The 14,385-nt window shown below is 42.6% G+C and overlaps 1 protein-coding gene across 3 annotated transcripts in view; it reads left to right on the top strand.

Moving 5' to 3' along the window:
- Positions 1–14,385, top strand: part of nras (NRAS proto-oncogene, GTPase) — a 63,631-nt gene that overhangs the window by 35,654 nt on the left and 13,592 nt on the right. For all 3 annotated transcript variants that reach the window (XM_048611990.1, XM_048611989.1, XM_048611991.1), the window contains exon 5: positions 10,614–10,737. In XM_048611990.1, the coding sequence (XP_048467947.1) occupies positions 10,614–10,733 (120 nt within the window). In that variant the 3' untranslated portion in view covers positions 10,734–10,737. The remainder of the gene's footprint in view (positions 1–10,613; positions 10,738–14,385) is intronic.

The raw sequence follows: 14,385 nt of genomic DNA, 5'->3' as shown, positions 1-14,385 counted from the left end.
AACTGCTCTTGAAAATGAAAACCAAGGTGTAGGATGCCCTCTTGTGGCTGATCACCATCACCTGTATTAGAGTCATAGTGTGGAAACAGACCCTTTGGTCCAACTAGTCCATCCCAACCATGTTTGCAAACTAAACTAATTCCACTTGTCTGCATTTGGCCAATATCCCTCCAGACCTTTCTTATTCTGTACTCATCCAAATGTATTTGAAATGTTCTGACTGTACCTGCATCCACAACTTCCGCTGGCAGTTCATTTCACAAATGAACCACTCTATATTAAAAAAAAAACTTGCCCCTCATGCACTTTTTTAAAACTTTCTCCTCTCACCTTAAAAATATCTTTTGGACTGGAGTCCTGTGATCAGCGGTGTGCCGCAAGGATTGGTGCTCGGTCCACTGCTTTTTGTCATTGAGATGGATATGAATATAGGAGGAATGGTTAGAAAGTTTGCAGATGACACCAAAATTGATGTAGTGGACAGTGGAGAAAGTTACCTCTGAGTGCAACGCGACCTTGATCAGATGGGTTGAGAAGTGGCAAATGGAATTTAATTTAGATGAATGTGAAGTGTTGCATTTTGGTAAGGCAAATCAGGGCAGGACTTATACATTTAATGGTAGGGTCCTGGGGAGTGTTGCTGAACAAAGAGGCCTTGGGGTGCTGGTTCATAGTTCCTTTTAGGTGGAATCACAGGTAGAAAGGGTAGTGAAGAAGGCGTTTCTATATGTTCCTTTATTGGTCAGTGCATTGAGTATAGGAATTGAGATGTCATGTTGTGGCTATATAGTACATTGGTTAGGCCGCTTTTGGAATAGTATGTAAAATTCTAGTCTCCCTGCTATAGCAACGATGTTGTTAAACTTGAAAGGGTACAAAAAGGGTTTACAAGGATGTTGCTGGGACTGCAGGGTTTGAGCTGTCGGGAGAGGCTGAATAGGCTGGGGCTATTTTCCCTGGAGCATCGGAGGCTGAGGGGTGACTTTACAGAGGTTTATAAAATCATGAGGGGCATGGATAGGGGAATAGCCAAGGTCTTTTCCTCAAGGTAGGGGAGTCCAAAATTAGAAGGCATAGGTTTGAGGTGAGAGGGGGAAGATACAAAAGGGACATAAGCAGCAATGTTTTCACACAGAGAGTGGTGCATTTAAGCTGCCAGAGGAAATTGGAGAGGGTGGTAGAATTACAAAATTTAAAAGGCATCTGGGTGGATACACGAATAGGAAAGGTTTAGAAGGATACGGGCCAAATGCTGGCAAATGGGACTAGATTCACTTAGCATATCTATTCGGCATACCATATCACTTGACGTTACCATGACACAGTTCCATTTGTATGTGCTTAGCTGTTTTGAGTGAACATTTAGTTAACAGCATCCCTCCACAGTGCCAACTCTGCTGGCGTTAGTGACATACTAGAATTTTCAGTGCAGTAGATGTACTTAAACTACTGCTTAGAGATAGCAAGAACTGCAGATGCTGGAGGAACGCAGCAGACCCGGCAGCATCAGAGGAGCAGGAAAGTTGATGTTTTGGGTCAGGACCCTTCTTCAAAAATGGCGATTTCTGAAGAAGGATCCCGACCCGAAACGTCAACTTTCCTCCTGCTCTGATGCTGCCTGGCCTAATGTGTTCCTCCAGCTCCACACTGTGTTGTCTTAAACTATTACTTAATCTCTCTTGAGAGCTCCTTGCGATTATTTGGAAATGATTTTGACTATTTAGATTAAACCATCTATATTGACTGGCAAGTGAAGGAACTCATTTCTTTTCTTTACCGTCTCTCTGGAGCACATTATTTGACTCTTACTGGAGTATTAACTTGTTTTCAGTCCTGTAAAGTGTGGTTCTTTACATCAATGTTTGTATTTTTAAATCTCGGACAGGTTTGCCAGGTTTCTGGGTTGTTTCTATAGCAAAATGCGTTATGTGACCAAGCATTACCTTGGCTTGCACCCGCCATCAGGATGACTGGTGCCTTAGCCCGGTTACCATCTTTGGACCTGTCTAGCTTGAGTGGCACTATTGGGAGTTGTACCCATGCCAGCTTAGCTCTCTGGGTCATAGAAACTCAAAACTTTCCAGCACAGCAAAGTGCACTTTCTGAAGTTAGATATAAAACTTAGGTTGGAGATTTTTTTCCAAGATCTGTGAAATGCGTCTACTTGTTTCTAAATTGGCCAGTTCACACTTCTAAGTCTAGTTTTCCTTTCATGCCTGGCTTAAGACAACGGGCGTGGATGGGTTATTAGACTGTCTGAAACAAAGTATGTTGTCCCTCATATGCACATTTCTTGTGATGTACATTAGTAATTAATTAGTATTTGACTTGTCTTAACCTGGGCAATGTTGAAACCATTGCAAAAGCCTCGACCTGACCAGCTGGGGTTGATTAATTTCTGTTCTTTGCTTGCTGATTTCTCTCTTTTCCTCCGTCATTTTCAGAAAGTGTTTTTTCCCAGCAAAGGGACAGGGCAAGTAGGGTCTGAGAATTTATCATTGGCTGTTAAAAGTCCAAAGTGTTAAAAACAGCCAGCCGAATTTGAGACTTGCCATCGAAGTCTAGTTATTACTTTCTATTGTCCAATCTCTAGTAACCCCTGCTGCTGGGATTTCTGTGTATACAGCAAACATTTTATTAACAGGCACTTATGGGACCAGGAGTGTGCTGGTTGATCAAATATTTCGGATAATTGAAATATATATTACCACAGTAAACCCTGACCAAGCGAAACTTCGAGACATCCACATACCTCAAAAACAAAAATGCATAAAAATATCAATGCCTCCTAAAATCAATGTGATAACACAGTAAGTAATAGAAACGTAATGCAAAGGTTATACAATCACTGTTATACTTTATTTACAGCATAAATATTCGGACATCCTGGTAGATTGCAATATTTGAAGTAAAATCCAAAAATATGCAGGTTAGGTGGATAGGCCATGTTAAATTGCCCATAGTGTCCAGGGATGTGCAAGCTAGGTAGACTAGCCATGGAAAATGCAGGGTTGCAAGGATAGGGTAGCGGAGGTTGGTCTGGGTGGGACTCTCTTTGGAGGGTTGGTGTGGAATCAATGAGCCAAATGGCCTGCTTCAACAACATAGGGATTCAATGATTCTATCATATAAACTTCTTGTCTGTTTAATAAGGTGCCGGTTAAAATAAAGTTTGCTGTATTCAGAAAAGGGCAGGATTGTTGTTAGTTGTGATACCTGCATGATCAAATAATGTTTTCACCTGTGTGATGTACTTTTTATTTTCTCCTTTCTTCACCGTTCCTGAAATTGGACAAATTGCTGTCTAAGTGCAGTGGAAGCTCTGCAGATCAAGTTTCTATTCTTGGTCTGTGCTATGAATTGGGCCAACATTTGGGGACACTGGCTTCAGTGCCCATGTGCTAGAGAGCCACAAACCATCCAGTTTTCTTTCCCTGATTGCTGTTCAGTGACTCATGCAGGAATCTGCCAGTGTGGATGCTTGTGAGAGAAAGTTCAGCTCAGCTCTGATGCACACTCAAATTGAGTATTTTGCTGACACTGACGTTTTGCTGCCAGAAAAATGGGTATTTGAGTAAGGCACTGTCTTATGGTCTGAATGGACTTATCCCACTAAGATTCAGTGGCTCAAGAGAGATATGGAGTTGAATGGAACATTCCTTCTGGCTGAAATCCTGAGCTAACTACGTATCTTTTGCATTCAAACTTGCAAAAATACTATTCTAAATGCCAGGCAACAATGCAAAATGTATAAAATAGTGTTCTTAAATCTAATATTTACAATTTGGAAGATTTGCATTACTGTCAGCTCCCATCAGCTAAGTATGGCACAGTAGCTGTAAAAGAATGATTCTCAGCCACTTGTTCCTTCTGGAAGTTTGAAATTATCAAAGATTCCCTTAATAAAATTGTAGTAGACACTCTTCATACTTGTCTCCCTACTTGATTGAAAGTAAAACTTGTACTATCTCCTGTTCTAATATGCTGTCTTTTTTAAGACCTCAAACTAGAATCCCTTGCCTCTCCTAGTCTGGGCCTTTTTCCTGTTGTTTGTTTTTAAAGCTATGTTGGAAAATCACCAAATTCCTACTCTGACCACTTTCTCTATTCTTCTCAACTCTGCGCATGGTCAGGAAGGAGAGATTACATCCGGAGAGTGAGACAACCCAAGTGAGTATATAGTTTGGGGAGCTTGGAGGGCAGTATGGGAATTCTGTGCAGAAGGAAAAGATGCTTTTTCCTTGCCTTTTTGGTTCGTAATTTGTAACAAAAAAAGAGATAATAGAATAAATTGAAGCCCAGGATCAGGGGCCCAGCACGAAAGAGTGACATTACAAAAAAAATCATTGGCTGGTAATAGCTACTAATTTGACTATTTATTATTGGTTCATTTCGGATTGAAGGCAAATAGAGGAAATGTTTATAGGTTTTAAAAAAGATTAAATTTTTTTAGGAAATCTTTAAAAATCAGTTAAGTAGTAAATGAATAGATAGGGAAAGCCAGGCGATGTATTATACCTGCATGATGTGGGAGCTGGTGGACCCCATTGTGGTTCGTAGTGACCACATCTGAAGCAAGTGTTAGTTGCTTGAGGAGCTCTGGCTCAGAGTTGATGAGTTGCGGTCTGAGCTTCAAACACTTCGACACATCAGGAAGGGAGAGGGTTATCTGAATGCTGTGTTTCAGAAGGCAGTCGCACCCCTTAGATTAATTACCTCGTATTTGATCAGCAGTCACGGACAGGAGGGTGTGACTACAAGTTAGCCGGATAGAGAGATCAAGGAGTCTCAGCCCTTGAGCTTGTCTAACAGGTTTGAGATTCTTGCTCCCTATTGGCTGGGCGTGGGGATTGCCAACTGATCACAGCACTACACGGAAAATTATGGAAAAAGTTAAAAGAGGAGGGCTAAGCAGAGGTTAAGGTTTCCAGAGCAAGTAATAGGTTGGAGAGTATGGTTAGTGTGAGGAATCTAATTTCAGATTTTCTACTTTCAGCAGAAAGGGGAACAGTTATGAGAAGGGGGCTAGTCAACACAGGACTGAGGATGTTGTACTTAAATGCACACAGTATATGAAACAAGGTAAATGAGCTAGTAGCGCAGATTGAAATTGGTGATTACGGGTACTAAGTGGGTATTGCTGGGACGTGGCTGCGCGGGGATCAGGACTGGGAGCTAAATATTGAGGGATAGATGGATAAGACCTTGTTGGGAGTTACATACAGGCCATCTAGCAGTAGTCAGGATGTGGGTAAAGAAATAAATCAGGAGATAAAGGCATGTAACAAAGGCATTCGAAGAATCATAGAAGACTTCAATATGCAAATTGACTGGGAAAATCAATACGGTAGCGAATCTCAAGAAGGGGAATTTGTGAAATGTCTGAGATGGTTTTTTGGAAAGGCTTGTAATAGGGAACAGGCAATTCTAAATTTTGTGATGTATAATGAGGCAGACTTGTTTAGAGAGTTTAAGGTGAAGGAATCCCAGGGGGAAGTGGTCATAATATGATAGAATTCACCCCGCAGTTTGTGAGGGAGAAGCTGGAATTAGATGTAATGGTATTACAACTGAGTCAAGATAACTTCAAAGACACAAGCGAGGAGCTGGTCAGAGCCGATTGAAAGGGAGCCTAGCAGGGAAGACAGTGGAACAGCAATGGCAGGAGTTTCTTGGGCTAATTTGGGAAGCACAGCAGGAATTCGTCCCAAGAAGAAGAAAAATACAAAGAGGAGGACGAGGCAACCATAGACAGGAACAGCATAAAAGCAAAAGAAAAAGTATACAATGTGGTAAAAAGTAGGAGGAAGCCAGAGGATTGGGAACCCTTTTAAAAACCAGCAGAGGATAACTAAAAACAAAAAATCGTAAAGGGCGAGAAAATGAAATGTGAGGTTAGGCTAGCAAGCAAGAAAAGAAGATTACAAGAGTTTTGTTAGATATATGAAAGGTAAGAGAGCAAGGGTGGACATTGTACTGCTGGAAAATGAGGCTGAAGAAGTGGTAATGGGGAACAAAGGAATGGTGGATAGACTGAATAGATACTTTACATCAGTGGAATACACCAGTAGCGTGCTAGAACTTCGAGAGTCAAGGGACAGAGGTGAGTGTAGTGGCATCACTCTAAAGAGAAGGCACTGGGGAAGCTAAAAGGTCTGAAGGCGGATATATCATCTGGATCAAATGGACTACACCCCCAGAGTGCTGAAGAAGGTAGCTGAGGCATTGCAAGTATAATTCGGGCATCACTGAAGTTAGGGAGGATCCCAGAGGACTAGAAAATCGATAATGTAACAGCCCTGTTTAAGGAGAGCAGGAGGCAGAGGACCGGAAACTATAGGCTGGTGAGTATGACCTCAGTCATTGGTAAGATTTTAGAGTCCGTTATTAAAGGTAAGATGGCAGAGTACTTGGAAATCATAGTAAAGTAGGATTGAGTCAGCATGGCTTTGTAGAGGGGAGGTCATGCCTGACAAATTTGTCAGAATTCTTTGAGGAGAAGGTAGACAAAGAGCCAGTAGACATGATATATTGGATCTCCAGAAGCTCTTTAACAAGATACTGCATAGAAGGCTGCTAAATAAGATAGGTGGGACAAGTTATTGGCATGGATAGAGGATTGGCTGATTGGCAGAATGCAGAGAATCGGAATAAAGTAGTCTTTTTCAGGATGGCAGCCAGTGATTAGTGGAATTCTGCAAGGGTCAGTCTTGGGATCACAACTATTCATGTCATGCATTAACAATCTGGCTGAAGGAACTGAGAGTATTGTTTCTAAGATTGCAGGTTACACGAAGATGGGTGGAGGGATAGGCAGTGTTGAGGAGGCAGGGATGTTGCAGAAAGTCCTGGACAGGCGGGGAGAATGGGCAAAGAAGTGGCAAATGGAATATAATGGACAAGTGAGATTGTGCAACTTGGTAAGAATAATAATGACATAGACTATTTTACAACTGAGGAAAGAGTTTGGAAATCTGAAGCACAAAGGGACTTGGAAGTCTTAGTTCAGGGTTCTGTTGAGGTTAACATGAAGGTACAGTTAGCGGTTAGGGAAACAACTGCAATGTTAGCATTCATTTCAAGAGAGCTGGAAGACATGCAGAGAGACACTACAGAGATTGTGTTATGCTCTTGGCAGACTGAATTTGGAATATTGTGAGCAGTTTTGGGCCCCTTATCTAAGGATAGATGTGTTGGCTTTGGGGGTCCAGAGGAGGTTTACAGCAGTGATCCTGGGATGAAGGACTTGTCATATGAGGAATGTTTGAGGACTCTGGGTTTGTATTCAGTGGAGTTTAGAGGATGAGGGAGAATCTGATTGAAACTTACAGAATGCTCAGAGGCCTGGATAGAGTAAACTTGGAGCAGATGTTTCCACCAATAGGAGAGACTAGGACTCTAGAGCATGGCCTTAGAGTAAAGGGATGACAGTTTAGAACTGAGATCAGGAGGAATTTCTTCAACCAGAGGGTTGTAAATCTGTGGAGCTCATTGCCGCAGAAGGCGATGGAGGCCAAGTCATTGAGTGTGTTTAAGATAGGTTGTTGACTAATAAGAGTGGATCATGAGTTATAGGGAGAAAGCAGGAGAATGGGTTTGAGAAACATATCAGCCACAATGAATTGGTGAAGCAGAATCTATGGGCCAAAGGACCGAATGGCAGAGTTCTGCCCCTGTATCTTAAGGTCTCACAGTCTGGATTTTTCAACTGCAGATCGTAATCTTTCACATCAGTGCAAAACTATGTTTCTCTATCTATAGGTTCTTTACCAGTTATTTCTTGTAAGCAAATTTAATGTAACACAAATCTGCTTGCATGTTTGTGATTAATCTGTAGACTGGATTAGTCTGTACATGCCTAGAATTTCACTCTTAAATCAAAGTGCAAGCTGATTGTTGTCTAGTAGTTTGTGAATTCCAGTGGCTCCATTTTTGCTTCTTTTTTAGCAAGATGTACTTTTGTTTTTTTCCTTAGATCAATTTTCTCCCAACTTGTGTAAGGTGTTGACTTCCTGGCACTGTATACAATTTGGTACCTCGCCTATTTTATCCTTACTAATGTGTTAGCTTAGAATGTATCTGCTGGCAGTTTTGCTTGCACAAGTTTTTATATTGTTCACTCTGCCAGCAAAAAGGATTGGGCGGTGACCAGGAGTGTAACCAGTGTGAACTTACTTTTGGCTGCATTTATTGGCAACGCAGCTGCAAACGCAAGCTCATTGCCTGTGTAATCGCAGTACTTATGATGTCACTGCCAGTGACAGAGCATTAAAATGCATCAAAAAAGATGAGCAATAAAATGGCTGTTTTACAGTTGTTTTAAATGAATTCCAATCCCGAAATTGTGATTTGCTGACATCCCCACTTCAAACACACACTTCGCTGCTACCCCCTCACTGTCTCACTCCGGCTTACTGTTGCGTTGTCTCGCAAGGTGGCAAGTGGGAGTGAGGTATTGAGGGACCAGGAGCAGAGTGGCTGTGGTGTGATAAGTGGGGCAACAAATAGGGATCACGGTAGAGTGGAATGCTAAGTAGAGCTGTAAGCAAGGTGAGGCTTTATTGGGCATCATTGGCACCATGTATAGGCACAGAGTTCACTGACTTTTGGGTCTCTGCGCACTTTGATGTTGGCAGTGCTGATTATTTCTGTCAGTGTGGCGATGGGAGATTTTGTTTTTCTTCTTCCTTTTCCTTCACTTTTCCAGTCTTTGAACTCTGGCCAGCCCTTAGCCAGGTAAGGCCAACTCAAGCTCCCAGTGGAGTTCAAAGCAAAATGTGACTTCTGATCTGTAAATTGCAACCTAAAATTTTAAAGTTTCAATGCTCTTGGTGACATTTAAAGTTTGTTAATCAGTCCAGATAAAGTGAATTTTGAGAGATTCTGGTGGCTTTATTACAATAGAGATTATCTGACAGCTGCTTTGAACTTTGGATTGGAGGCAATGTTTACTTATTAAACTCGTTGCCATTGGGAACAGTTAATCTGAATATATAATTGCAACTTTTCAGGATGTGAGTAATTCACTGACATCTGTCTCTGGCCAAAATAGCATATTTAACATGTATTTGTCGACTTTGTAATTGACCAAATGTAAGTTGTTAGTGCTATTTTAGCAATTTAAAGGGTTGCCTCGTGTAAAAATGGATAGTTTAAGTAGTTGTGAAGAAGGGTCAATGGACCCAAAACATTAACTCTGCTTTCGCTCCACAGATGCTGTCAGACTTGCTGAGTTTCTCCAGCAATTCTGTTCTTGTTTTGGATTTCCAGAATCCACAGTTTTTGTTATTTTGGCAATTTAAGGGGTGTTCGCTTTACCATCTGAGGCATCAGGGAAACTCTTGATAAATGTTCTTTTAACAGTGCATTACTGGAATTTGGCGGGTCTGTAAGAATTTGTCCAGATATGGTGCATTAGTGGACTATAAACTGCTGAACTGTATTATATTTTGCAACAACAGCAAGGCCACCTGTATGTGGAACCGCAAGAGATGGGGGCGATACTAAGCAAGTATTTTGCATCGGTGCTTATTGTGGAGAAGGATATGGAAGATAGAGAACATGGGGAAATAAAAGCAACATCTTGAAAAATGTCCATATCACAGAGGAGGTGGTGCTGGACGTCTTAAATGCACAAAGGTGGATAAATCTCTGGGACCTGATTAGGTGTACCCTAGAAATCTGGGAAGTTAGGGAAGTGATTGCTGGGCACCTCGCTGAGATATTTATATCCTTGATAGCCACAGGTCAGTTGCTAGAAGATTGGAGGTTGGCTAACATGGTGCCATCATTTAAGAAAGGTGGTAAGGAAAAGCCAGGGAACTATCAACCAGTGAGCCTGACATCAGTGGTGAGCAAGTTGTTGGAGGAAATCCTGAGGGACAGGATTTATATGTATTTGGGAAGGCAAGGACTGATTAGGGATAGTTAACATGGCTTTGTGCATGGGAAATTGTGTCTCTGACTTGATTGAGTTTTTTGAAGTAGTAACAAAGTGTTTTGGTGAGGGCAGAGCGGTGGCTGTGATCTATATGGCCTTCAGTAAGGTCAGACTGGTTAGCAAGGTTTAAAAATACGGAATGCAGGGAGAGCTAGCCATTTGGATACAGAACTCGCTTGAAGTTGAAAGATTTAAAAGTGACCTAAGGGACAACTTTTTCCACACACAGGGTGGTACGTATATGGAATAAGCTGCCAGAGGAATTGGTGGAGGTTGGTACAATTATGACATTTAAAAGGCATCTGGATGGTTATATGAATAGGCAGGGTTTAGAGGGATATGGGCCAAATGCTGGCAAATGAGACCAGATTAATTTGGGATATCTGGTCAGTGTGAATGTGTTGGATGGAAGGGTCTGTTTCTGTGCTGTACATCTCTATAGCTCTATGAACTTTTGAATGAACTTTTATTCTCTCCCCCTCATGCTACGTAGTTCAAGAGTTTGAGAAGCCACAACAAAGCCAACTGATTAAAGTGCCACTTGTGTACTATAGCTAACATACCATCTTTTAGATTCTGGTCATCACTGATATGTAACAAATAACATTTGATAAACACTCTCTTCCTTTTAATTGTCTTTTATCAATGAAATTGTTTTTCTTTTGTAATATAGGGAGTTGAAGATGCATTTTACACACTGGTACGAGAGATTCGGCAGTACAGAATGATAAAACTCAACAGTCAAGATGATAGAAACCAAGGCTGCTTGGGATTAAAATGCATTATTATGTAATTAGGTAAGTAATTCTCGTTCCTCCAGGATTTTGTACTAAAAGCAAATTAATTGTGCTGAAGGTCTACGCGCTAAAATAACGTTACGAGCACTGGGACTGCAAGGAACACGATACTGGCTGGGCTGCTGAGGCTAGGACTCGTCAGGCAATGAGCCAATGACTAATGGTGGTCCCTGAAGGACTAGAGCTAAGGTGGCTGAGTGGACTCCTTGAGGATGTGCAGCGTGTGTGGTGTAGCTCTTAATACCACAGCATGTTAGAAGATGAGAGAGCAAAGGTTGTGCAGTCAATCCAGCAAGGAGATAGTATGAGGCGTTTTACAGCCTTTTTCAGAGAATGTTTGATAACTTCATATCTTAAAAAGGAAATATTAGTGGCTGAGGATATGCTCTTATCCTCTGCGCTATACTTAGCTGAGAGGAGCTGATGGGGTTGGGGTTTGGGTTGTTGTGTACTGTATGTGGAAATTAGACGGGGAGAATGCACGAGTGTGTGAGAGAGTGCAGTTGAGGAAGTCAGATGCTGACCCACCCACCATCCTCCAACAAAAAGAACCTGTCCACAAAGGCTGGGTGACAAGAAAATCCAAGTGGAAAGACAACATGGTTCAGAACCCCACTTTTGTATGAATTCCACTTTTTTCAGCTCATAGTGTGTGCTGCCAGAAGGCCAATAGAAGATCAATAGGTGATTGGTTAGTTCATTTGGCTGGATGACTAGTTTGTAGTACAGAGTGATGCCAGCAGCATGGTTTTGATTCCTGTGCCAGCTGAGGTCACTGAAGATCCCACCTTCTCTCCTTCATACCTTGTCTGAGACATGGTGACCCTCCACTTAAACTCTTGTCCCCTCTCATGAGAAAGCAGCTCTATGATCCTCTGAGACAATGGTGACTTTACCTTTTACCTTAGTTCGGAAAATCCAATCAGCAGAGGTAGCTACAAAGAAGGATCCATTGTGTGTATTCAGGACAGTTCCCTAGATAATGTGGATCTAACTAGAACTGAGGGTATTTTGGATTAGTTATCATATAATAAGACAGGTTTAGTGAATGATGTCAAATAAAAAAACTTCTCTAGGACTTTGTTCATGACCAACTTTTCCTCAAAGCACAGTTACAAGGAGGTTCAGCGCAAGCCAATTGGCACGTTGATACTGTTCTGAGCAATGATGTTCGGTTTCGGAAACCGCTGCCGTGCACAGACCTGCAGGGTTTTGTAATGGCTGAATGGTCTAATCCTGGAGCAGCAGATTCTTGCATAGGTGGGACCGGTGGTGTTTAAGGAGGTGGGTGGCTGAGATTCTCTGGATTCTATGCGCCCTTTCTGCAGCTTGTACTCCAGTCAGTAATGCCTGAAGTGGTTGGCACCTTCATGGATGCTTCTCTAGTTTGTGTATTCTAGGGTAAGTGACTCCCATGTGTTGTTTGGGATGTCGTGTGTGTTTCGGGAAGCTTTCAGGGTGTCCTTGTATCATATCCTGTGTCCTCCTAGTGATCGCTTACTATAGTGGAGCTCAGAGGAGAGCTTTTATTTAGGGAGTCTTGAATGTGGTCCATTTATCGCAGTGCCTTGATACTGTGAATATTAGTCTGGGAGAGGATGCTCATGTTGCTATGCTTTCGCTGCCAGTGGACTTGCAGAATTTTGTGAAAACTGTGCTGGTGATAACTCTCCAGGAATTTGAGATATATGCTGCACATTGTTCTTATTTCTCTTGCATACAGGAGGGTGGCATCCATGGCTGCTCTATAGACATCGAGCTTACTGCTATGTTTAAGGTCTTGGACTTCAAGCACACTGTTCCTGAGGCATCCAGAAGCTGCAGTGGTGCTTGAGTTGGATTTTATTGTTGATGTCTGCTCACACTAAAAAGAGGCTCCTGAAATATGGAAAATGATCCACATTGTCCAGAGGCTCACTAGATTTTGATGATCAGGGGACAGTGTTATTGGCATCAGTGGGCTGAAGAGCCTTTGTTTCCTGCGTATTAAGTCCAAGGTGCGCTCTCTCTCGCCTCAGCGTATGCATCAGCAGTGAATGGTACCTTGGCATCTGAGTATGTATCTGCGTGCATAGAGTGTCTTTTGTGTATTGGAGCTCTGACAGAAGTGAGGTGGTCTTGGTTCTGGCCTGGAGATCTTGTAAATTAGCTCCACTCCAGCAGGGAGTTTCATTGAGATGGGTTTGAGCTTTGCAGCAAGGAAGATGGAGAACATCAGTGCAATGACGCAGCCCTGCTTGATCCCAGATTGCATTCGTATTGGAGCTGCGGTGGATGGTTTGTGAGGGTCACTTCTTGCACATCATTGTGAAGCAGGCAGAGAATGGTGACAAATTTCTGTAGGCAGCCAAATTTGAGTAGGAAATGCCATTGTCCCTCACTGACAGAATCAAAGGCTTTTGTGAGATCAGAGAAGGCCCTATACAGAGGTTGCTGTTGTTCCCTGCACTTTCTTTGATTTGTTGCATTCTGAAAATCATGTCCATTGTTTGGTTGAACCCGCATTGAAAGTCAGGAAAGACCCCTTTAGCCACGAGGAAGAGGCAGTTGAGGACTCTTGCAGTGACATTTCCTGCGGCATTCAGTAGGCAAATCTCTCTCTAATTTCCACAATCAGATCTGTATCATAGAATCCCTACAGTGTGGAAAAAGGCTATCTGGCCCATCGAGTCTGCACCAACCCTATAAAGGCCATCTCAGACCCAGCTTCTTCCCCTTCTTCTCTTTTCCACCCCCCCCAAAAAAAACAGTAACCATGCATTTACCATGGCTCATCCACATACTCTCATCCCTGGACATTATGGGGAAATTTAGCATGGCCAGTACATCTAACCTGCGCATATATGCACATCTGAGATTTCCGGGCATGCTCCTTTCAGAAAAAGCCAGTGATGATATGGATTCATGTCAAGAGTGCCTCTGTATCATATTTTAGTATTTCAGCAGGGATTGCATCTGTGCCGGAGGCCGAATTGGCTATCAGCTGTTTGATCACTTTTCTGATCTCTCAGCAAGATGGAGGTGCCCTGAGATGACTGGGGATAGTGTGTTTGAGACTGCGTTGAGAACACTTTTGTTGAAAGCTGCATCTTTGAGATGGTCCTCAAAGTGCTGTCTCCAGTGGGTGTTGACTGCCCCTCGGTCATTGAGCGACTTCAGTTGCCTGTAGATGTGATTCGTCTTGAGGTTTGGTGGAGCTGCTAGTTCAGGAACGCCTTGCATTGCTGTCTAGCAGATCCAGGATGTCCTGATCATTCTTGTCAAACTAATTTTGGTGTTTCCTGGTTGAGAGCCAGAGTGTTTCCATGCATGGTGGCTTTTAGCAAGGACCAGGCATTGTGGAGACTCTGCGCTTCAGGCTCATTGGTTGTTGCCAGATTGGCTGTGAGGCGCCAATTAATAAGCCTTGTTTCTGAGAGTTATTGAGTCCAGAAGTGTTGAGAGTCCAATGTGGCAGAATTTTTACTACTGCTGTCAGTTGGGGCTACATTGGTGGAAATGGTCGACCAGATTAGTCAGTGGTTAGTCCAGCAGTTGTTGACCCTGGGAATGGCATGAGTGATGTAGATATCTTTGCTGTCCCTTGCTTGGATAATGTTGTGGTCTGTTAGGTGCCAATGCTCAGCAGGGGTATTGACATGAGGCCTT

This window comes from Rhincodon typus, chromosome 25 (assembly GCF_021869965.1).
Source record: "Rhincodon typus isolate 14 chromosome 25, sRhiTyp1.1, whole genome shotgun sequence".
In the NCBI taxonomy this organism is placed as follows: domain Eukaryota; kingdom Metazoa; phylum Chordata; class Chondrichthyes; order Orectolobiformes; family Rhincodontidae; genus Rhincodon; species Rhincodon typus.
This window is presented reverse-complemented; position numbering and strand designations above follow the sequence as displayed.